The sequence below is a fragment of the Callionymus lyra genome, chromosome 17, assembly GCF_982586985.1.
Source record: "Callionymus lyra chromosome 17, fCalLyr1.hap1.1, whole genome shotgun sequence".
Lineage (NCBI taxonomy): Eukaryota > Metazoa > Chordata > Actinopteri > Syngnathiformes > Callionymidae > Callionymus > Callionymus lyra.
This window is the reverse complement of record NC_141834.1, coordinates 11,057,111-11,076,582: the sequence shown is the minus strand read 5'-3', so window position 1 is coordinate 11,076,582 and position 19,472 is coordinate 11,057,111. Positions and strand designations below refer to the sequence as shown.

The 19,472-nt window shown below is 37.2% G+C and overlaps 1 protein-coding gene across 1 annotated transcript; it reads right to left on the bottom strand.

Moving 5' to 3' along the window:
* Positions 1–1,475: 1,475 nt before the first annotated feature.
* scn1ba (sodium channel, voltage-gated, type I, beta a) lies at positions 1,476–18,235 on the bottom strand. Its single transcript, XM_087812585.1, has 6 exons — positions 18,106–18,235; positions 9,771–9,937; positions 8,411–8,648; positions 6,715–6,856; positions 2,290–2,368; positions 1,476–1,554 (listed from the first exon to the last, which is right to left on the bottom strand). Exons 1-5 carry the CDS (start codon positions 18,158–18,160, stop codon positions 2,299–2,301), a joined length of 672 nt encoding a protein of 223 aa, XP_087668711.1. The 5' UTR covers positions 18,161–18,235; the 3' UTR covers positions 1,476–1,554; positions 2,290–2,298.
* Between the last annotated feature and the right edge of the window lie 1,237 nt (positions 18,236–19,472).

Genomic DNA, 19,472 nt, shown 5'->3' with positions numbered 1-19,472 from the left:
ATTACCCAGAATGCATTAGCATGGAACGTCACACTCATTTCGCTATTAACAGCGCTATCTTGTGGCAAAAGAAAAACCAAAGAAAACCAAGAGCCACGCAATCATTTTTCTTATCTTTTATTTTTAATGTTCCAATTCTTTGAGCTAGTTTCAGGCAGCCTGGCGTGATAAAATAGTTTAAGATCAATTGAACAGAAGTCGAGTTTGTGTTGCGTTACAATGATGTTATGGCAGTTCATAGATTCATATTTGGGTTCATTTCTGCTTGTGTGGTGAAAGTCAAGGCTACAGATAAGCTACCTGGCAGTGGTCAGCAGCCCCTGGTGTGTTCCTCACGAAGGCAAGAAGAGTTTTTGATTTGAATGTATATTTTTCTAAAGCTTCTCTTCTCATTTTTGGTTCCACCTGCCGACAGAGGCACAATGGAAATATTTTACATATAAAAACTCTTTTTTTTAAGCCCTTAATTTACACTAAGACGATGTGAATGAAGCGGAATCACATGTTTTTGTAACATTTATAGACTTCTATCAAAAATCATGGGTTTAAAATGTGTGTTACTATGGAGCCTTCCTTCCTTGGCAGTCAATAATGAAAAAAATAATTTGGATACAAACATTTTTGGCTTAATTTATAACTTTATAACTTAAAAAAAAGTGGTTATGACTCATATTTTTAGGGATATTTCCCCTCCATTTTCTTTTAGATGTGAAATTAATTCCTTTTATTTAGCACGAATACTTATTACACTGTAATACATTTTATCATCAGTTTACTAATAATAGTTTAACTATTATATTCTTCATCATATTTAATAACTCGGAAAGTTGCCAAATTTTAAGGAAAAAAACACTTATAATATTAATCAAGTTATTTAATGATGTGGTATAGTTTAGCATGTCACTCTGTAACTAAATAATTAATATACATGTTTGATAATACAGTGATGGGTAGGAAGCATGGCTGGTTAAAGATTAGTTTATACTCACAATACTGATTAAATTAAACCATGTGTTTACTTACCTACAGAAGTAGTTATTTATATTCAATGTATATTTGTTTATATTGTCTCTTGTTGTGGCAATAAATGGTATTCATTGGTTATTTCCTCTAAAATATATTCTGTCTAATAAGGATGTTAAGCTTTTGCATCATGATCACGAGCATGCAAGTTAACAATATACAAAGAAGAAAAGTCATCATCGACTGTCTTTCAGTAATGAGTGCATTCATCTAGTGATGGGCTGGTGAAGCTTCATGAAACAGTGTCATGTTGTTTAGAGGTCAGTAGGTGGCGCCATCAGTTCAAAAATTATGTGATTTTTCATTAAAACAGTTTTTCAAAACTGGAAAATATTGCATAGACCACCATCTAGTGGACTCTGGAATTAATGACACCGCTTCATGAAACTTCATCACACCATCACTAATGTCCATCTTCCACAGTTATTCAACTTCGGAGCATCTCTTCCCTCGTTCAGTTGTCCGTCGTAGTCATGGCGGGAGGTGGTGAACACTGATGTGGAAAGTCACACTAGAGCATTCTTCCTGTACCTAAAAATAACAAACAAGAATATGCACAGTGGTCAAGCCAAAAAAAAGAACACATAAAAGTGATGTATTACTTACTATATATTAAGCTTTTCTCTTATTAAAAATGAAATATAAATTAAAACAATCATAATAATTCCGGAATCTGAAATTAACCTTAAAAGTTAGCTTGATTAAGAAGCTGTTAAATAGTTGTAAATATAGTATAATAAAATAAATTAGAAACACATTAGAAACCTTACATATAGTATACCTGCAATTATGAACATAAAAAAAGTTTAAAGTGCGCTAATAAATGCACATTTAAGTTACTTATAATTATGTATAAATTCTATATTTAACCATTTAATTTAAGCTATTCATGCCAACCCTTATCATCCCTAGGAACTATTTTGTGTGTTCGTAGTTGCGCTGGGACATTTTAAATGAAAGGACCGCAACTTTATCAACAATCTAACTTCCGGTAATGACAATTTATGTTTTGTTTTTTTTGTTCAACGTTGTTTCACGTCCTAGTTTTGTATCGTTCGTGTGTGTGAACTAGTTTATATTTATTATAATTTAACATGTACTAAAGTCATCAAAGAAGACTAGTATTTACGACGGTGAGTATGAGTTTAAAAACGATCTTTTTATTTAAACATTAAACATGCGTGACTCTCCATAACAATGATTTCACCATGACAATATAAAAAAGAGGAGAAACAGAAGTTAGGAAGTGAAAGATGGCGCCCACACCTGTCGATGCTATTCTGCCTCCACTTGCACACCTGTACAGTTATCTTTACTTTCAGATGCTATCGCTAAATACTCCGCCCTGAGGGACGAAGAGAGAGAAAACAGTCAGAAACACAAGAGTCTGTTGTGACTCGTTCTTCAGTCATGGTTGATACATGTTTCAGTAGATGATGAATTCACAAGATTCATCAGATATTATAAAAATAATGTTCAAGAACACGAATGATTTTATCTTGGGCCTGTGTTTATAACTTCGTTTTTGTAAATATTTCTGCTTAGAGATCGTACAATATATTGTCATATATTGAGAGAAAGATATTAGTAAAGATATTCATCAAAGGACAGGATCAAAATAAAAATAAAAATTTCTGGCTAAACTACTTTTGCTTTCCAACATACTTTTGTTCAGTTTTTGTCTAATTATTGATCATTTGAGGAAAATAAAGTTTCTTAAATTTGTTCGTTTTTTCTTCTGATAAGTCACTTTTTTTGTTTTCTTAAACATATAACACTAAACTACTTTAGACTACTTGTCCGGATATTATGCTCATATCACTAAAGATATGTCTCAAGCACTAAAGATATGTCTCAAGCATCTCGGATCTATGATCGTGATGCTCTTTTCAACATCAGAGAGTCGATGGAGGATTATAACCACGACCGTTATCAACGTCCGGTGAATATGTTTCCGGCTCCGCTTCTCATCGACTCGGACTCTGTGGAATATCGTTTGATCTCTCGGGTACCGGGCGATTTCCACAAGCGATCGAGTCGGTCTGGAGTTCAGGTCAGGATGAGACGAGCAGTCGCGATCGCTCGGAACAACTCTGACGTCATCGGACGTCATCGATGTTTGATCGACATTCCTCTCGCTGCAGAGCATGACGACACATCAGCGCTGCCGTCTGTCCAGACCTCAGCGAAAGGTGGTAAGATTTTTTCATTTCCTCTCTTTAATTCGGCTTTTAAAACCGAGTTGAACTTCAGTGACAGCTGGTACCCACGTGACTGCGCGCCTGTCAGTGACGCGGCGTCGTCAGTGACGTCATCGGTGCTGAACGTGGGACTTCTTAATGTTCGCTCCATTACTAATAAATCCTTTATTCTTAATGATCTTTTCACAAGAGTTAATTTGGATTTATTATGTCTTTCTGAGACTTGGCAGAGAGAGGAAGAGTTTATTCATCTGAACGAACTCTGTCCAGTAGGGAGCGCTGTCCTGGGGAAGCCTCGCCTCTCTGGTCGTGGGGGAGGTCTTGCTACTGTTTTTAGGGAGAGTTTTTCTTGCAAAGTGATTCAGACACAGGAATTCACTTCTTTTGAATCTCAGATGATCTTGGTTGGTTCTACAAGACTTTTCTATTGTGTGTCAATCTACCGTCCGCCTGGTCCTGCGGCGATGTTCTTGAAAGACTTTAGTGACTTCTTATCTTCCATTATTCAAATGGAATCTGTCCTTATTCTTGGAGACTTTAATCTTCATGTTGATGACGTCACATCTTGTTCTGCTAAAGAACTTTTAACTTTAACAGAAGCCTTTAATTTTGAGCAATATGTTTCTGAACCCACTCATCAAAAAGGCCACATTTTAGACTTAGTTTTTACTCTTGGCCTGGACATTTCTAATGTATCTGTACATGATGTCCATCTGAGTGATCATTCTCTTGTCTTGTTTAACCTGGACTTCATCCCTGAACCTAAGCCTTTGAAAGTTAGGTCTCAGAGGCGTGTCATCTCAGCCGATACTGCAGACAGTTTTTCTGCTATGTTTGACTCTCTTTTCTTTGATGACTTCCCAGACGTGGACAGTTTGATTCACTGTTTCACTGATCATTGTGTTGAAATACTGGATCAAGTGGCACCTGTTAAATCGAACTTGAAAATTCAGAAAAAACGGTGCCCTTGGACAAATGAAGATCTCCTGAGTCTGAAGAGACTTTGTCGAAAGACTGAGCGTCTCTGGAAGTCCACTAAACTTGAGGTGCATAGACTTCACCTCAGGGATCTGATGACTTCTTACAATGAGATGGTAGAAACTGCTAGATCTGATTACATCAGAAAACTGGTAGCAGCAAATAGGAAAAACCCCAAAGTTTTGTTTGACACGATTAATTCTCTCGTGTCTCCTGCTCCTCAAATCACGCCTGTCTTCTGTGAAGCTGACAGCAATGCATTGTTGAGATTTTTCATTGACAAAATTAAATTGATCAAAGAGAAAATCTCTCCCCCTTTGTTTGGAACCCCTACTGTCTCTGAGCCCCTCTCCTCCTCTTGGTCCTCCTTCACTGCTGTATCTTTGGGTGATATTTCGGCACTAGTGAACAAGATGAAACCCTCCTCTTGCTCAGATGACGTCCTTCCTTGTAGGCTTTTTATAAAAGTATTTGATGTAATTGGCCCCTGGGTTACCAATATGGTGAACCTCTCCCTTTCCACAGGGGTTTTTCCCAATGCATTTAAACATGCCATTGTGGAGCCTCTGCTCAAAAAACCAGGCTTAGACCCAACTGACCTCAGTAATTTCAGGCCTATTTCTAAGCTCCCTTTCTTGTCCAAGATCTTGGAGAAGGTGGTGTCTGAGCAGCTGTCTTTGTTCCTGGATCAGAGCGACATCCATGAGAAGTTACAGTCTGGCTTCCGTAAACATCACTCTACGGAGACAGCTTTATTGAAACTGTCCAGTGACATCATGATGTCGGCTGACTCTGGTAAATTCACTGTTCTGGTTCTCTTGGATCTGTCCTAAGCCTTTGACACAGTTGATCACCAGATCCTGCTGAGTAGACTGAGGGATGAAGTGGGACTGTCTGGGTCTGTGTTAGAATGGTTGTCAACTTACCTTTCTGGGCGCAGTTTTAGTGTAACTGCCAATCAAATGAGGTCTGAATCGGCAGATCTGTTGTGTGGAGTCCCTCAAGGTTCTGTTCTGGGTCCTTTATTGTTTTTGCTGTACTTGATTCCCCTCGGTAAAATCATTCAGAGATTTCCAGATGTTTCTTATCACATTTTTGCTGATGACATCCAGCTCTACTGCTCTTTTGATCCAACTGAGCCCCAGAGGCTGAACAGCTTAGTCAATTGTTGAGCCTGAGAAACCTGGGTGTTGTATTTGATAAAGACATGTCTCTTGTTCGACACTGCAGAAAACTGTTTCCTTCAACAGAGAAAAATCTCTAAACTGAGGAAAATGTTGTCGGAACATGATCTGGAGCTTGTAATCCATGCGTTTGTTTCTTCTCGTCTGGACTATTGTAACAGTTTGTTTTCATGTCTTAACAAGAAGGATCTGTCTCGCCTGCAGTTGATTCAGAACTCTGCAGCGAGAATTCTGACCCGCTCAAGTAGAAGAACTCACATCTCTCCGGTCCTTAAAACTCTTCACTGGCTTCCAGTTTCTTTCAGGATCAACTTTAACTTTACTTATGGTTCCACGCACACGGCTCAGGACCAGAGGAGAGAAATCTTTTCAGGCTGTTGCTCCTAAGCTTTGGAACGATCTTCCTCTCTCTTTGCGCTTGATGGATCTACTGACTCCTTTAAGAAACATCTTAAGACGTTTCTATTTGTTCAGGCTTTTCCTTGAATTTCTCGAACTCCTGTGTTGTTCTCAGTATTATCTTGATCTTTAAAGTATGTACTTTTTTGAGTATTGTTTTGATTGTTTAAGCGCTTTGTGACCCTGGTCTAGAAAAGCGCTATATAAATAAATATTACTTACTTACTTACTTACTTACTAATACACTAATATATGATGACGATAATACCTGACGATAATTTTGAATGGGTGAAACTTTCATTTATTTATTGAAATGTACGTTTTATTAATTTTTTAAATAACAATTGAATTAAATATTTTGTATGTTGAAAGGTTGAAATGTTTTTTTTATAATTGAAAACAATAATTGAAAAAAATACAAATATTTCTCTATTTTAACTAATTTTAGTACTTAGAATGACATTAACATAGAATGTGATATTCTGTTTCCAATAATACTTTTAGTTTATAGCCTTTCAAATTATTTGTCAATTTTTTAATATTAGTGCCACCAGAGTATTGGAACCATTTGTTTGATTTTTATTTTTACTTTTCTACTTTGAATAAAACTCAATTTTTGAATTCAAAACTTTCATTTAAGTTTTAACATTTTAAATATCTAGTTTAACTATTCAATATTAAGATGGCACTGATATACCTCCATATAGAATTTTCAGCCTCCCAATGATCATAGGTTTGTAGTTCAAATCCTTATGTCATGATAGAAAATACTTTAATTTATGTTCAACTGAAAAAGTTCAGACTTCAACATCCATCAACCATTGACTCGTTGAGTCACAACAGAGCGAAGAAAAGACACAGCAGTGTCAGAAAGTGAAGCATCAGGAAACAGAAGATGTAAAAAAAAAGGCCAAAAAGGAGTAACTCACGCGCTCTCCCTCAGGGCTTCCTCTCCTGCTGCCGCTATCTTCCTGTAGCAGTAAATCATCTCAACCACCAGCCACACCTGCAGCCCGATGATGGTGACGTACATCATCACCTCGGACAAGATGGAGGCCATCCCTCTGGTGACTGCAGAAGGTGAGAGAAGAAGATTTTTTTGACAACTTCTGCACACATCCCTGATAGGTGTGAGTCGTATTTACTTAAAACCCGTCAACAGTTTTTCCTCTATATTTGCTCAAACAAATGTTTAGATTCTGATTTAGAAAAAGAAGTTCAAAACCTTGAACTCTTCTCCTCCATCCACTGTTAATTAAAGTGGATGTATTTAAAAATCTATTCCACTCTGACCGTGGCCGTCGGGGATTGAAGCGACTCGCCGTATACGTTCAAGGATGGAACCTTGGGGAACACTGCTGGTGAACATTTGTCACCGCTCGGGGATATCACAGCAATTATGGGAACAACATTAGAGCGAGACCTCCTTGAGGTGTCACAGATCTATGTCCTTGTTCCCGGGATCACCTAGAGTGGACCGTTGAATGGACCAGAAACTTTATTTTAAATAAAATCAGACAATAACTACTTTCATGTCGTGTCACATGTCATATACATTTACAATATATATTCATATATGAAATTTTGTTGTGTTTTCACCGATGTTAGTTTGTTTGCACGTCCATGAAGGTGTTTCTAGAAGTTTGTTTCTTATAGCAAGATGTACAAAAGTATATTTAAAAAAATTACTTGGTGCCATAGTAGTTTGTGCTGTACTAGTAGCAGAAGTAGCCGTTTTACAGGTTGTAGGAACTAGTAGTAGTAGTACTAGTGGTTGTGTATGCTGTGAAGTGCAGAACAAATTTACAAACTCAAATTTGTAAACATGAAAAAAAAAGTCCAACTTTAGATATTTGTTTTGCACTTTCCGGATACTATTGTACTTGTTATAGTAGAAGGCTGAAGGCGTTTGAGAAAATATAAAATACACTTATATATCGCAATGCTTTTTACTTCGCAGTCCTATAGATATTCAACATCACTGTTAACATCTTGATTTAAAGAAACATTTTTTGTTTTGACTTTTCAAATCATATTTGATGTTTTATATTTTAATAAAATCTGTTTAAAATGAAATAACTAGATTTTTTTGTATTTATTGCATTTTTGTGTTGCAATTCAACTTACGGACGCTAGATGGCAGCAGTCATTACATCCTCTGCAGCTATACAATACCATAGCTGGTTCATGGGTTACATTTCAACAAGTGTGTATAAATAAAAATAATTATACATATATATTTTTGATTTACAATTAAAACAAAAATCAACATTGACAGCGCTTAATTATTTTTGTGTTGCAATTAAACTGGCCCCTGGATGACATTCATTACTTCATCGGCATTAGATCCTCCTCAGCTAAAGCAAGAATTAAATCCTACGAGATCCTGGCGATGGCTGAGGACGAGAGGATACGTTCGACTCCATCAGCTTTTAAGAATGTTGTTTGGACATATACACAAAATAAAGTAGTACCGAATTCCTCAAGAGTCATGTTGTCTGTAAATTCTGCAACACCAGTGTCAATAACACAAATATATTTTTGTAACTACGGTATCACAATATCATATCTTTGCCCCTGTGTCGTGATACATATCGTATCTCCAGGTGTCCGACTCCTTCTTACGTTTCTCCACGACTTTTAAGTTGATCAGCTTGGTGGTCTTGTTCATACACTCATAGTTGGGGTAGATGAGGCGGCGGTCGAACACGCAGCGATACATTCCGGTGTCGTTGTAGCTCACGTTGCGGATCGTGAGCGAGCCGTCCTGTAGATCCACGGTGTTTTTACTGCCCGCCCAGAACAGACGAGAGGTGTAGCGGCCTGGCTCAGTTTTCCCCATTTTGTTGCTGTAGTTGAATATCTGAGAAACACGGAGATTTGTGCTAACGATCAACTCCATTAGCGAGAGCAGGGGAGGAATGCTAAATGCTAAATGCTAAATGCCATTGATGTGAAGCTGTAGTGAAGTCCAATCATTTTTTCCATTCAGGAAAAAAAACAAAAAACAATACATTTGACTGATATTATTCTGTTGCTACTTAATCATTTACCATCATTTTTCTTTTAATTCAATTTAAGTCAAGAAGTTTTTTTTTTAAAATATAATTAACTAGTTTAATTAAATGTAAGAAACCAATAAGACACGCATCAGGTCACATGCTTGCCTGACATTCTTTTTCCATAATTAGCTCTAAATACTTTCAATTAACTGATTTTACACATCGAAGAAATAGTTTCTGCGTCTGTGTGTGTCCCGGGTCGAACTGTTGACATATCTGGGGCGTTAAAAACATGACAGATGCTATTTTGAGTGTTGCTGTGACCTTTGACCTCAAAGTAAAGGACCACTTCCAGGTCACTTGGATGGAAACTGTGTTTGGGTGTTTGCTTATGTTGTGAACATTTTTGCTTGCCTGCAGTTGTCAGCACCTCTATGTCTGACGTCTGAATCAAATATATATCGATACACTTAAATATCAGGATTATTTTTCACGATAGTGTATCAATATCAATGTTTTTATTTTTTGGCTTCTACTTTTATCATATTTATTTTAAGGGGCATATGTTGATGACATTTGTATAAAGTAAAAGAGATAGATAGATAGATAATTCAATTTATAATTATTTTTTCATTTTTCTGTTTCAATTATACTCACGACCGCTAGATTCATTACGTCCACCTCTTTACATTCTCTGCAGCTAAAGGAAGAATGAAATCAACGAAAGATCTATGCCATGACTGAGGACAAGAGGATACGGTGGACTCTAGCAGGTTTTAAAAGATGTTTAGACATTTTGGTTTTAAAACTAAAGAAAGCAGTTACGACTTCGTCAAGAGTCATGTGGTCTGTAAATTCTGCAACACCAGAGTCCTCGACAATACTACAAATAAATCTTTGTTACTACAGTATCATTATATGTCGTGCTAGGTATCGTAAGCAAGCTTCTTGCCAATGCGCTCCCCTATTATACTGTAACTTACTGGAGTGTATTCTGTGTCGTACGTCCCCTTGAAGGACCAGTAGACGGAGGCTTCAGCTTGCACCTCACCCCTCTGCTTGCAGGAGATGCAGCCCACTTTGAATTCAACGTTGGCCTCCGCCTCGGTGTCGGAATCTACTTCCACGCAAGCTCCGTAACACACGGACGCTGGAGGAGGAAGAAGAGCGGTCAGGTGATCTATGTCAGAAGAGATGATATCCACATGTGCTGCATACTCGTGAATCGTTGTCAGGCAGTCTCTATAGTAAAAGGTGAACGTCGTGCTTTCTCTTATTGCATGCTTTCTTTTCCTCCTTATTTTACTTTTTATTTCCTCTCATCAGGTCCGATTGTGGAATTTCCAATTCTTGGATCATTTGTGTGTATTGAGGGGAAATAAAGCCAGTGCAGCGTATCCTAATAATAATTTCATATATAGAAGTGGGAGTCTATATATGTCTGGGTCAACATGTCGTCGGTCTCATCGGCCAGGAGTTACAAACCTGGTACTTCAAATGTTTCAGCTTCTCTCTCTCTCTCCCCCCACCTGAGCCTGAGCTATTCTCAACCTCCGGGGAAGATTCTTTCAATCACAACATGGACTGGGTGGGCAGAATGAAAGGGAGGACGGGGGGGACAAAAAAAAGAAATCAAATCTTTCAAGTCAGCAATAGGAACAGAATGATTTCAAATCAACATCGGTTAAATGGCGGGAAGGAAGAAAGGGGAGGGAGAAGGTTAGTCCAGGATGCATTGACACGACTACAGTCATTAGATGGGTTCGGAGAAACTCTGCAGAGCGGGAGAAGAACGGGGGAAAGGGGAAAAGATTAGAACACGGGTTTCAAAACGCTTTCACTCAAGAGGCAAACAACTTTATATACCTATTTGTAACAGGCAGTATGAGTCTGAATGCAACTTGGTCTGTCGATCTTAATTATCTCCAAATTCCTTTTGTTCAACATTGTTTTTTTTGTTACGTGAATTATTTTTGCTGCTGACAAGATTAAACTGGTAGGAAAGCAACGGATTAGCATTTCCCTTGGAATAAAAAAAGCAATATAATAATAATATTAAGCCAAATGTATTGTTTTAAAACCAAATCAAGTAATGAAAACAAATTTAATTGAACGCCAAATCAGGTTATTTTAATATTTTTTGTTTTCTCCTTCCTTCATTATTGGTGTTGTTTTTAATATTAAATATTTCATTAATTTATTTCATCTCTTATCTCCCTCATGCTTGATATGCACTTCTTAATTTTTGTTGGCAAATTTTTTAATTATTTATTTATTACTTTTTATATGTTTTTAAATGTATTTATTTGATTATTTTTTTTACATGTATTTATTTATTGTTTGGTTGTAAGGATGTATTATTGCTGCTGGACAAATGAATTTCTCCTCCAGGAGATCAATTAAGTATCCATCCATCCTTCCATCCATCCATCCATCCATCCATCCATCCATCCATCCATCCATCCATCCATCCATCCATCCATCCATCCATCCATCCATCCATCCATCCATCCATCCATCCATCCATCCATCCATCCATCCATCCATCCCTCCCTCCCTCCCTCCCTCCCTCCCTCCCTCCCTCCCTCCCTCCCTCCCTCCCTCCCTCCATCCATCCCTCCCTCCCTCCCTCCCTCCCTCCCTCCCTCCCTCCCTCCGTCCGTCCGTCCGTCCGTCCGTCCGTCCGTCCGTCCGTCCGTCCGTCCGTCCGTCCGTCCGTCCGTCCGTCCGTCCATCCATCCATCCATCCATCCATCCATCCATCCATCCATCCATCCATCCATCCATCCATCCATCCATCCATCCATCCATCCATCCATCCATTCATCCATCCATATAACCAATATAACCATATAACTCTATTTCAATTTTTTCATTGTCTTGCATACGACATTCCGCATAGTTTATCTTTGAACTGGAACATTTGTAGGCCACAAAAAAATAACATATTTTAATATGTTTAATATCTTTAGGCTAAATAAAATCACTTGGCGGGCCGTATTTAGTCCCCAGGCCTCGGGTTTGACAAATTGGATTTTGAAAGTAGCCAGGTAACTTCCAACTAGATGACCCAGAAACAAACGTGGATATTACATGTCTAAAATTAAACATTGAAGCATTAAGTTCATACATGTTTTATTTTTGAATCTGATGGTGGTTTGCGGCTCGGTCTCTGCAGATGTGATCGAGCGTCTGCACCAGCTGCTGTTAATCCTTAAAATAAAAAAGGACGAGCAGCATCATAGCTTGAACCTCCTCCAGAGTCTTTGAAGACGATTCATTTGATTAACGTTTGATTCATCTGGTTTGTGTTCAGAAAACATAAGCCATCGAAAGCAACGTTTGATTTGATATTGCGAGGAGAGACGAGTCAGCAGCGGTAGACGGAATTAAGCATCGGCGACGGTTGGGAAGTCTAATCCCGAGGGATGTTGGTGACGCGGGACAGATTTGTGAGAGGTGATGTGCTGAGTGTCCGGGGCTGACTCGGCGAAAAACACCAAGACAGTGACAAACATACAAAGAGACAGGAAGAAAGTGCACCGACTGATCACATCCCATAATCTTCAACTGCTGACTCCTCTTGCAACCACTGCAGGACAAACAGCATTAAATATTTTTAAATTCATTGCATAATCTGTGGATTGAGGTTTAGGATTATACAAGAGATATTCTAGAATTTGCAGATTCCCCCCCCCTGACGGCGTGCTAGCTCAATAATCCCCTGTGTCACTGGCTGTACCCTTAAAGCCTAATCTATGATGACCGGGACAAAAGAGCATCAACATTGAAGATAGTAATCTCAGCTGCTGCTGCTGAGAATCACACATGGACTTGTTTTATAGTTTCATTATAAATGCTTGTTTGGAGACAGAAAGGTAAACATTCGATGGAACATCTGTTAACTGATGCAGTGATCACGGGCTTTAAGTGTGAGACATGAGACCCGTTTTTAAGTGCTTCATAGTTAGAGTAGAGCCTGGACAAAGTTCAGCCCAGGGGCCACTCTTGCCCGCTATTACTGTATTTATCCATCACCCTTTTATGAGGTCAGAGTTAACATATAAAGCTGATCATTTTGAAGTGTTTATGGCAATTTAGAAAAGCAGTAGCAGTAGCAGTATATATATATATATATATATATATATATATATATATATATATACATATATATTATTTACTTTATTATTTACTGTATTTTGCAATGATTACCCTTTTTCTATTCTACTTCAGTGTTTTCCCATCATATTAAAGCAACAATACATAACATTAAAAATGTTGTTTCTGGCTCCCCCTAGTGTCAAAACACTGGCTTTAGTCTCTTGCTACCACATGTGTGCCTTTAGATAAAAGGTAAAATGCCCCTGTAGTATAACTTAAGAAAAGTTCTTCCGGCAGGTTCAGGCAAAGTGTTGAAAACTATAGTTTAAATAATAGATATTTTATTCTGCAAGAGTCATGGCTATTCAAAATAAAGGGATTACAACATTTTAATGTTAAAATTGTACATAAGACTTCATTTACTTTGTCACTTCTTTCTTTTGGTCCCTCAGAACAGTACAGAAATATAATGTGGCCCCTGAGAGATTAACATTGCCTGAACTTTAAGACATATAAAGTAACTAATAATTTAAAAAAACAGTATACAACTCATAACTGTTTTTTTTTCTGAACAAACCATTTCACTGTCACTCGGGATCACATTAAGCACAAGTTAAGCGCAAGTTTAACTAGTTAATGCAGAGATGATGTTGGTAGCGACAGTTAAAGACAGGGGTCAGGGGTCGAGTAGCCCACCATGGGTCAAATGGTTCCCTTGGAGTCGCTCGCAGTTGCAAAAAAAAAGTTGGTTTAATGGGAAGTATATGCATTTTTTTCTGAGTAATCAGTCAAAGCGGTTCAACTATATAAGAAGCTTGCATTCTGAATCAAAACATTTGAAAAATAATCCAGGTCAATTGAAAGAAAGCAAAAATTGTGTGATTCTAATCTAGTATTGAGAGTAGAAAATGCTCTGAGTTCGACCTATAAACCTCCCCTCGCCTCCACAGCTGCAAACCCGCCGGATGATCAGACGGATCAGGCATCTGTGAGCGTTTGATCGGCGGGGAAGGGTGACCTTCAACCTCTGAACAAGGTCATTGACGGACTACAGTGGCTTTGTTGATCAGGAAATACAGTTTAAAGAATAAATGTTGAAGTTTTAAACCCAAAACTTAATTGAATATGAACTTATTTGTAGAAATTAAATTGACGTTTTTTATTTTTCCAGTTAAGTTTTGTTTAGTAGCAGTTGTAGTAGTAGAAGTAGCAGTGGAAGCAGTAGTACTAGCAGTAGTGGAAACAGAAGCAGTAGCAGTGGCTGAAGCAGTAGTAGTAGTAGTCATAGTAGTAGTAGTAGTAGTAGTCGTAGAGGTAGTAGCAGTAGCATCAGCAGCAGTAGTAGTAGGAGTAGCAGTAGCAGTAGCAGTAAGAGTAGCAGCAGTAGTAGAAGTATTGGTAGTAGTAATTGTAGCAGTAGCAATAGCAGTGGCAGCAGTAGTAGTAGCAGTAGTGGAAGCAGAAGCAGTAGCAGTAGCTATTATTTTTTTTTAACATTTTAGATATGTATTTATTTTTGCAAGTTTATGAAAATAAAGAAACAGAAAGCACATAGAGAGTACTATTCAAAGTACTACCTTTATAAACCCGTATGGCAATATCATAAGTTGTTAACAGGCTAACCCTTACGCTAACTGGGTCCTGTTAGCTTGTTGGCTTAGCTTAATGCTAAGTACTGATTGACAGAAAGGAAATGTATTAGAATGAGAATGACCTTATTTTATTTTTTTTATTGATTTTGACGTATTAATAAAATAAAACAAATTGATAGGTTAATTTCTAGTTTTTTACCTACTAAAATATTTGTATTCATTTGAACTTAACATTTGCTAATGCATTACATTTAGTTTTCAGGTAAATATAAAGTGGCTGTTAAACCTTATCTGCTGCAATGCGGCACTTCGTCAACTCAATGACGCTGACTTGAACGTGTTACTGATTCGATTTTACGAAACAGAGCAACGCGATGGGAGGGATTCGCCGCCAATGGGAGAATCCTGCGGTGCGAGACTGAGACGCCGGCGGCGGCAGCGGCGTCCTTTAGCTGTAAGTTTAGTCGGCCATTTGCAGGGCTAATGTTGTTGGTGCTGCGGCCGCTGAGAGCTTTTTGCTTCATGCATTAGTCAGGAAGGAACCATTAGGTTCTATGATGGCAGTTTAGTGCTGACATGAGAGCCTCAAAAATGTTTAGCTGTCTTTTTTATTTCATCCTGTCATCCATAATTAAATATATTGGAAGTGAATCCAAATTTTTAATACCTCCTACATAAAATACAGCTCTAAATATAGTTTTCGTGTGTGGAAAAGTCACATTTACACTTCAGCCTTCATGAAGACAGATAGTGTTTTCATCTCTGATCTCACCTCACCATCTGTTCTGCCTCTTGTTTTGCCTAAAACTGTTTTCCAGAAATTATCTTGGCGTCATTTCCGCCTGACATGAAATGATCTCTCAGTCAGTTTGGAAAGGACTGTGTTGTGTTTGATTTCATTTAAAAAGTGTTCAAATGGAGTTAGTAACATTTTTTTTTTTGTAACCTCATTATTCTCTTTATAAAGGGCTTGATGTTAATAATATAATGATAATAATTGAATTAATTTATTTCTATATTGAAAGGTTGAATTTGTTTTAATGTAATAATTCAACTCAATAATTTGTATATTGATATACTTACTTTGTTTTTTGTTTCAACATTCTGTATATTGAAGAATTGTTTTTTAATATCTCAATTAAAATATACAAATAATAAAAACATATATATATATACTGTATATATATATATGTTTTTAATTTCTTTCATAGAGGTTTTTATTTTTATTCCAATCATTAAAAAATAAATGTTCTCAATTAAAAAAATTATATAAAAAAACATTTGTAGCCTTTTAAGTTCAATTTAAAAATGTTGGTATTACAGTAGCAAGCGACTTTATCCGCCAAACGACTTAAAAGCACTTGTGCGTCATTATGGCGGATTCAAAAGCAACAGTATAGTCATGTGTTAACAGTATACACATTTAAATATTGAATTTAAAGTGCTACCGATAAAAACATATTGAATTCAGAAAAAAATATTTTCAAATTATTGGAATTAGAATACCAAAATTTTAAGTGTAAAAAGTATTTCATTAATTAGGAATATATATATTGTAACGGCCGATTATTAGAATAAATTCAATCTTGTAATATAGAAATGATTCAAAAATTATAATAATAAATAATTAAATCCTTAATAAATAAATACATTTTCAAATGTTAAATTCAACCATTCAATATTCTGATTGAACTGATGAACTTACATAGCTGGAGTTCATCCCAGCTACACAGGGCAACAGCAGGAGACACTTGCAGAGAATCTAGAGTTATTAATTAAACTCTGAATACAAGCAAAAGACAAACGAATCATTGAAGTGACACGGATCCCTTCCAGATCCTTAAAATGTTGCTGTGCCAAGAGACGACCAAAAGCCGAGCTCGGCTTTCTTGTAAAATCTAATCCTCTCCTGCTGATGTAACTGTACAGTCGTAATAGATATTATTTGACGGTTTCCTCGTGTCATAAATACAGCGAAGGAGTGAATCTCTCGGGTTACATTGATGGACGTATGATGGACAACCTCTCCTCTCGGAGGTGACGGCTGCGTGCAGGAAATGGATCGTGACGCTCACTGTTATCGTTCGTTGCCGGAGATTATTTTTTGTAAGAGCGGAAAATTGAGATACGAGTGGGAAATGGAGGCTTTTAGAAATATGTATTTAATAATGAGCACCTCTTCCCCCCTCATGAGTAGCTTTTATGACGAGTGAATCATCTCCCCAGGATGGATCGGGAGTTACATAATGAGCCAGACTCGGCTGGACATGCTGTCAAGTGGGGGGTCATCAATCACGACCCCAATCTTTCTTGCAACCTTGGCTGTTGGCGGGGGTTTGATGTAGGACCCATTTGTGTATTGATTAATCTGATGGATGGACTCATTTAAGGTGAGTTCATTTTAGTTTCATGCTGTACATGTTTACCTTTAAGTGATGATGTTTTAAGAAATACTTAAACCAAATAAAACAATGCATTTACTCAAATATTAAGAAAGTGTCAACATACTTTAACATCGCAATTTTTCTTTTTCATGATACCTATCAATTCTTTTTTTTATTTCAAGTCATGTTTCCATTTCATCTAATTTATTTTATGGTTTATATTTCAATAAAGTGTGTGTAAAATAAAATGATTTGCTTTCTTTTCTTTTCTTTTAACAATGAACATGCAAATATTCATGGTGAACATTCATTTTTCTGTTGATGACTGAGGACAAGAGGATACAGTGGACTCCCGCTGCTTTTAAAGCTGAGGTTTGGACATTTGTTTTGTGGTCTGTAAATTAAAAACACTTAAATATCAGGATTATTTTTCACAATACTGTATATCGATGTTTTTATTTTTTGGCTTCTACTTTTATCATATTTATCTTAAGGTTTATATGTTGATTAAGTTTGTATAAAAGAAAATAATTAGATTTTTTTTTTTCATTTTTGTGTTGCAATTCAACTCACGGCCGCTAGATTCATTACGTCCACCACTTTACATTCTCTGCAGCTAAAGCAAGAATGAAATCCCGTTAGATCCATGCGACGACTGAGGACAAGAGGATACACTCGACTCTAGCAAGTTTTAAAAGATGTTTGGAAATATTTTGGTTTCAAAACAAATAAAAAAGTTACAACTTCGTCAAGAGTCATGTGGTCTGTAAATTCTGCAACACAAGAGTACTTGACTCGAACAGTACTACAAATATACCCTTTTTACTACAGTATCACCATATATTGTAACATTATTTTATCGCTAGATTCTTGCCAATACACCAATAAAACAATGGATTTAAATTTAAGTAATAATAAATAAATGAGTAGATAGTGCACTTCAGTCCACCAGGTTTAAAATTACAGCAATCCCACCCTTAAGTCTGGTCCATTATTACATCTCTAAGATGATCAAAAAGCACCAGAGAATCTCAAAACATTATCAAAGTTTTTTATTTTTACGTGTTCTGCTGCTGGTGTTCCTAGTTCTTACTTATCATAATGGTCAATGTTATACATAAGCGGTATCGACAGCTTTTTATGCAGATAATGTTCCTTATACTTTCAAAATAATGACAGTGTTTTCTTTATCTGTTGGCGAAACAAAATATAAGCATGTGGACAAGAAAAAAACAACTCACCTTGAAACGCCAGGGACAGCAGAGGAATAAGCAGCAGGTCCCGCACTGCAGCCATCCTGACTTTGACCAAACCAACCGTCTGCTGCCCTCAGAACAAACACTCACTTCAGATCAATGATGCACAATAGCTCCACACTACCATCAGGGAAATATGGCTTTCAACTCGAGTGGGAGTGGTCTTACTTGAAACCCACAGGAAGCTGCTTCTCCAGGAGCCTATGGATGTGAGGATGAGTCCTCAATGTGCCGCACCTGTCTGACACTATCTAGAGTTACCAAAGGGAGGGATCAGTAAGGGGGAGGTGGGCTCATGTTTCAGGCTCTCGTTGCTTCAAAGTTGCCTTTTTTGTTCAACTATTTATACTTGGTTCAGGTCCAGTGGCACTCTCTTTGGACCTCTATCTTTTTAATATCTTGATTAAATAAATATAAATATGGAAGGCTGCTGTGTTTTTTATGTTATACTTATTTCACTAAGGAGTGAAAAAAGATAGTTATTTAAAATTCAGGAATGTTGCCCTAAGTTCGTATCCATTGACTTCAGCGCGCGCGACACCCGCGCGTCTCTCACGCATCCCAGCTGTTGAATTCTCAACTAAAAGGCGCGACTATTTCATTGATAAAGTTGCGCGAAAAAACAATCGCATTGAGCGTCCCTTTGAATACGTCCCGGATCTGTCCAGAGAAGCAATGATAGAAAACAAAACAACAAAAAAATGAATCCAAACTTTTCGTTTCTTCCAGCAGGTCCAGGTCGTGATGCTGCTCCTGCAGACTCTCGACGCTTCAGTCCGCCGATGAAGTCGTCATGTTGGGATGGTGAGACGGTGGATGGAGGGATGAGAGGGCGTGATGCTCTGCTGCAAAGGGATGGGAAGGTATGAGAAGGGAGGGGTTATGTCTGTTGTCAGGGCAACGATGCTGTTTTTTCCCCTCCACGTGGAGACAGATTATCTTTCAAATATGTTATTACTATATATTGTTATTATATCTAGAATTGAATGGCATCTCAGTAATGAACAACATATCATATAATAACATCTACATAATCCGTTAAAATATTATCTATAATTTAAAAAAAAAAAAGTAAAATTATAATGTTTAGAGCTGATACTGCTGCCCATGTATGCGGTGGTCATATTTGAGTTTATTTGTTGACTGGTGACGTATATGTTTTTGTAAAGCCCTGTCTGAAATTATAAAGCTTTTAGTATCAAGTACTTTTAAATTTCATTGCCAAAATTCACGCGAGTACTTTTTTAAACTTTTTTTTTTACTGCTAGTTTTACGTTACAACAGCGCCCTCTCTTGGTTTTAATGGGACAATCATTAAATTCCTCAGGTTCTTTAGAATAATATATTCAATT

Coding starts and splice junctions, on each gene's coding strand:
- scn1ba (XM_087812585.1), bottom strand. CDS start 18,160: ATGGCTGCAGTGCGGGACCTGCTGCTTATTCCTCTGCTGTCCCTGGCG. Junction 9,938..18,105: donor GCTGTCCCTGGCGTTTCAAG/GTGAGTTGTTTT, acceptor TTCCTCCTCCAG/CGTCCGTGTGTTACGGAGCT. Junction 8,649..9,770: donor ACGACACAGAATACACTCCA/GTAAGTTACAGT, acceptor CGTGTTTCTCAG/ATATTCAACTACAGCAACAA.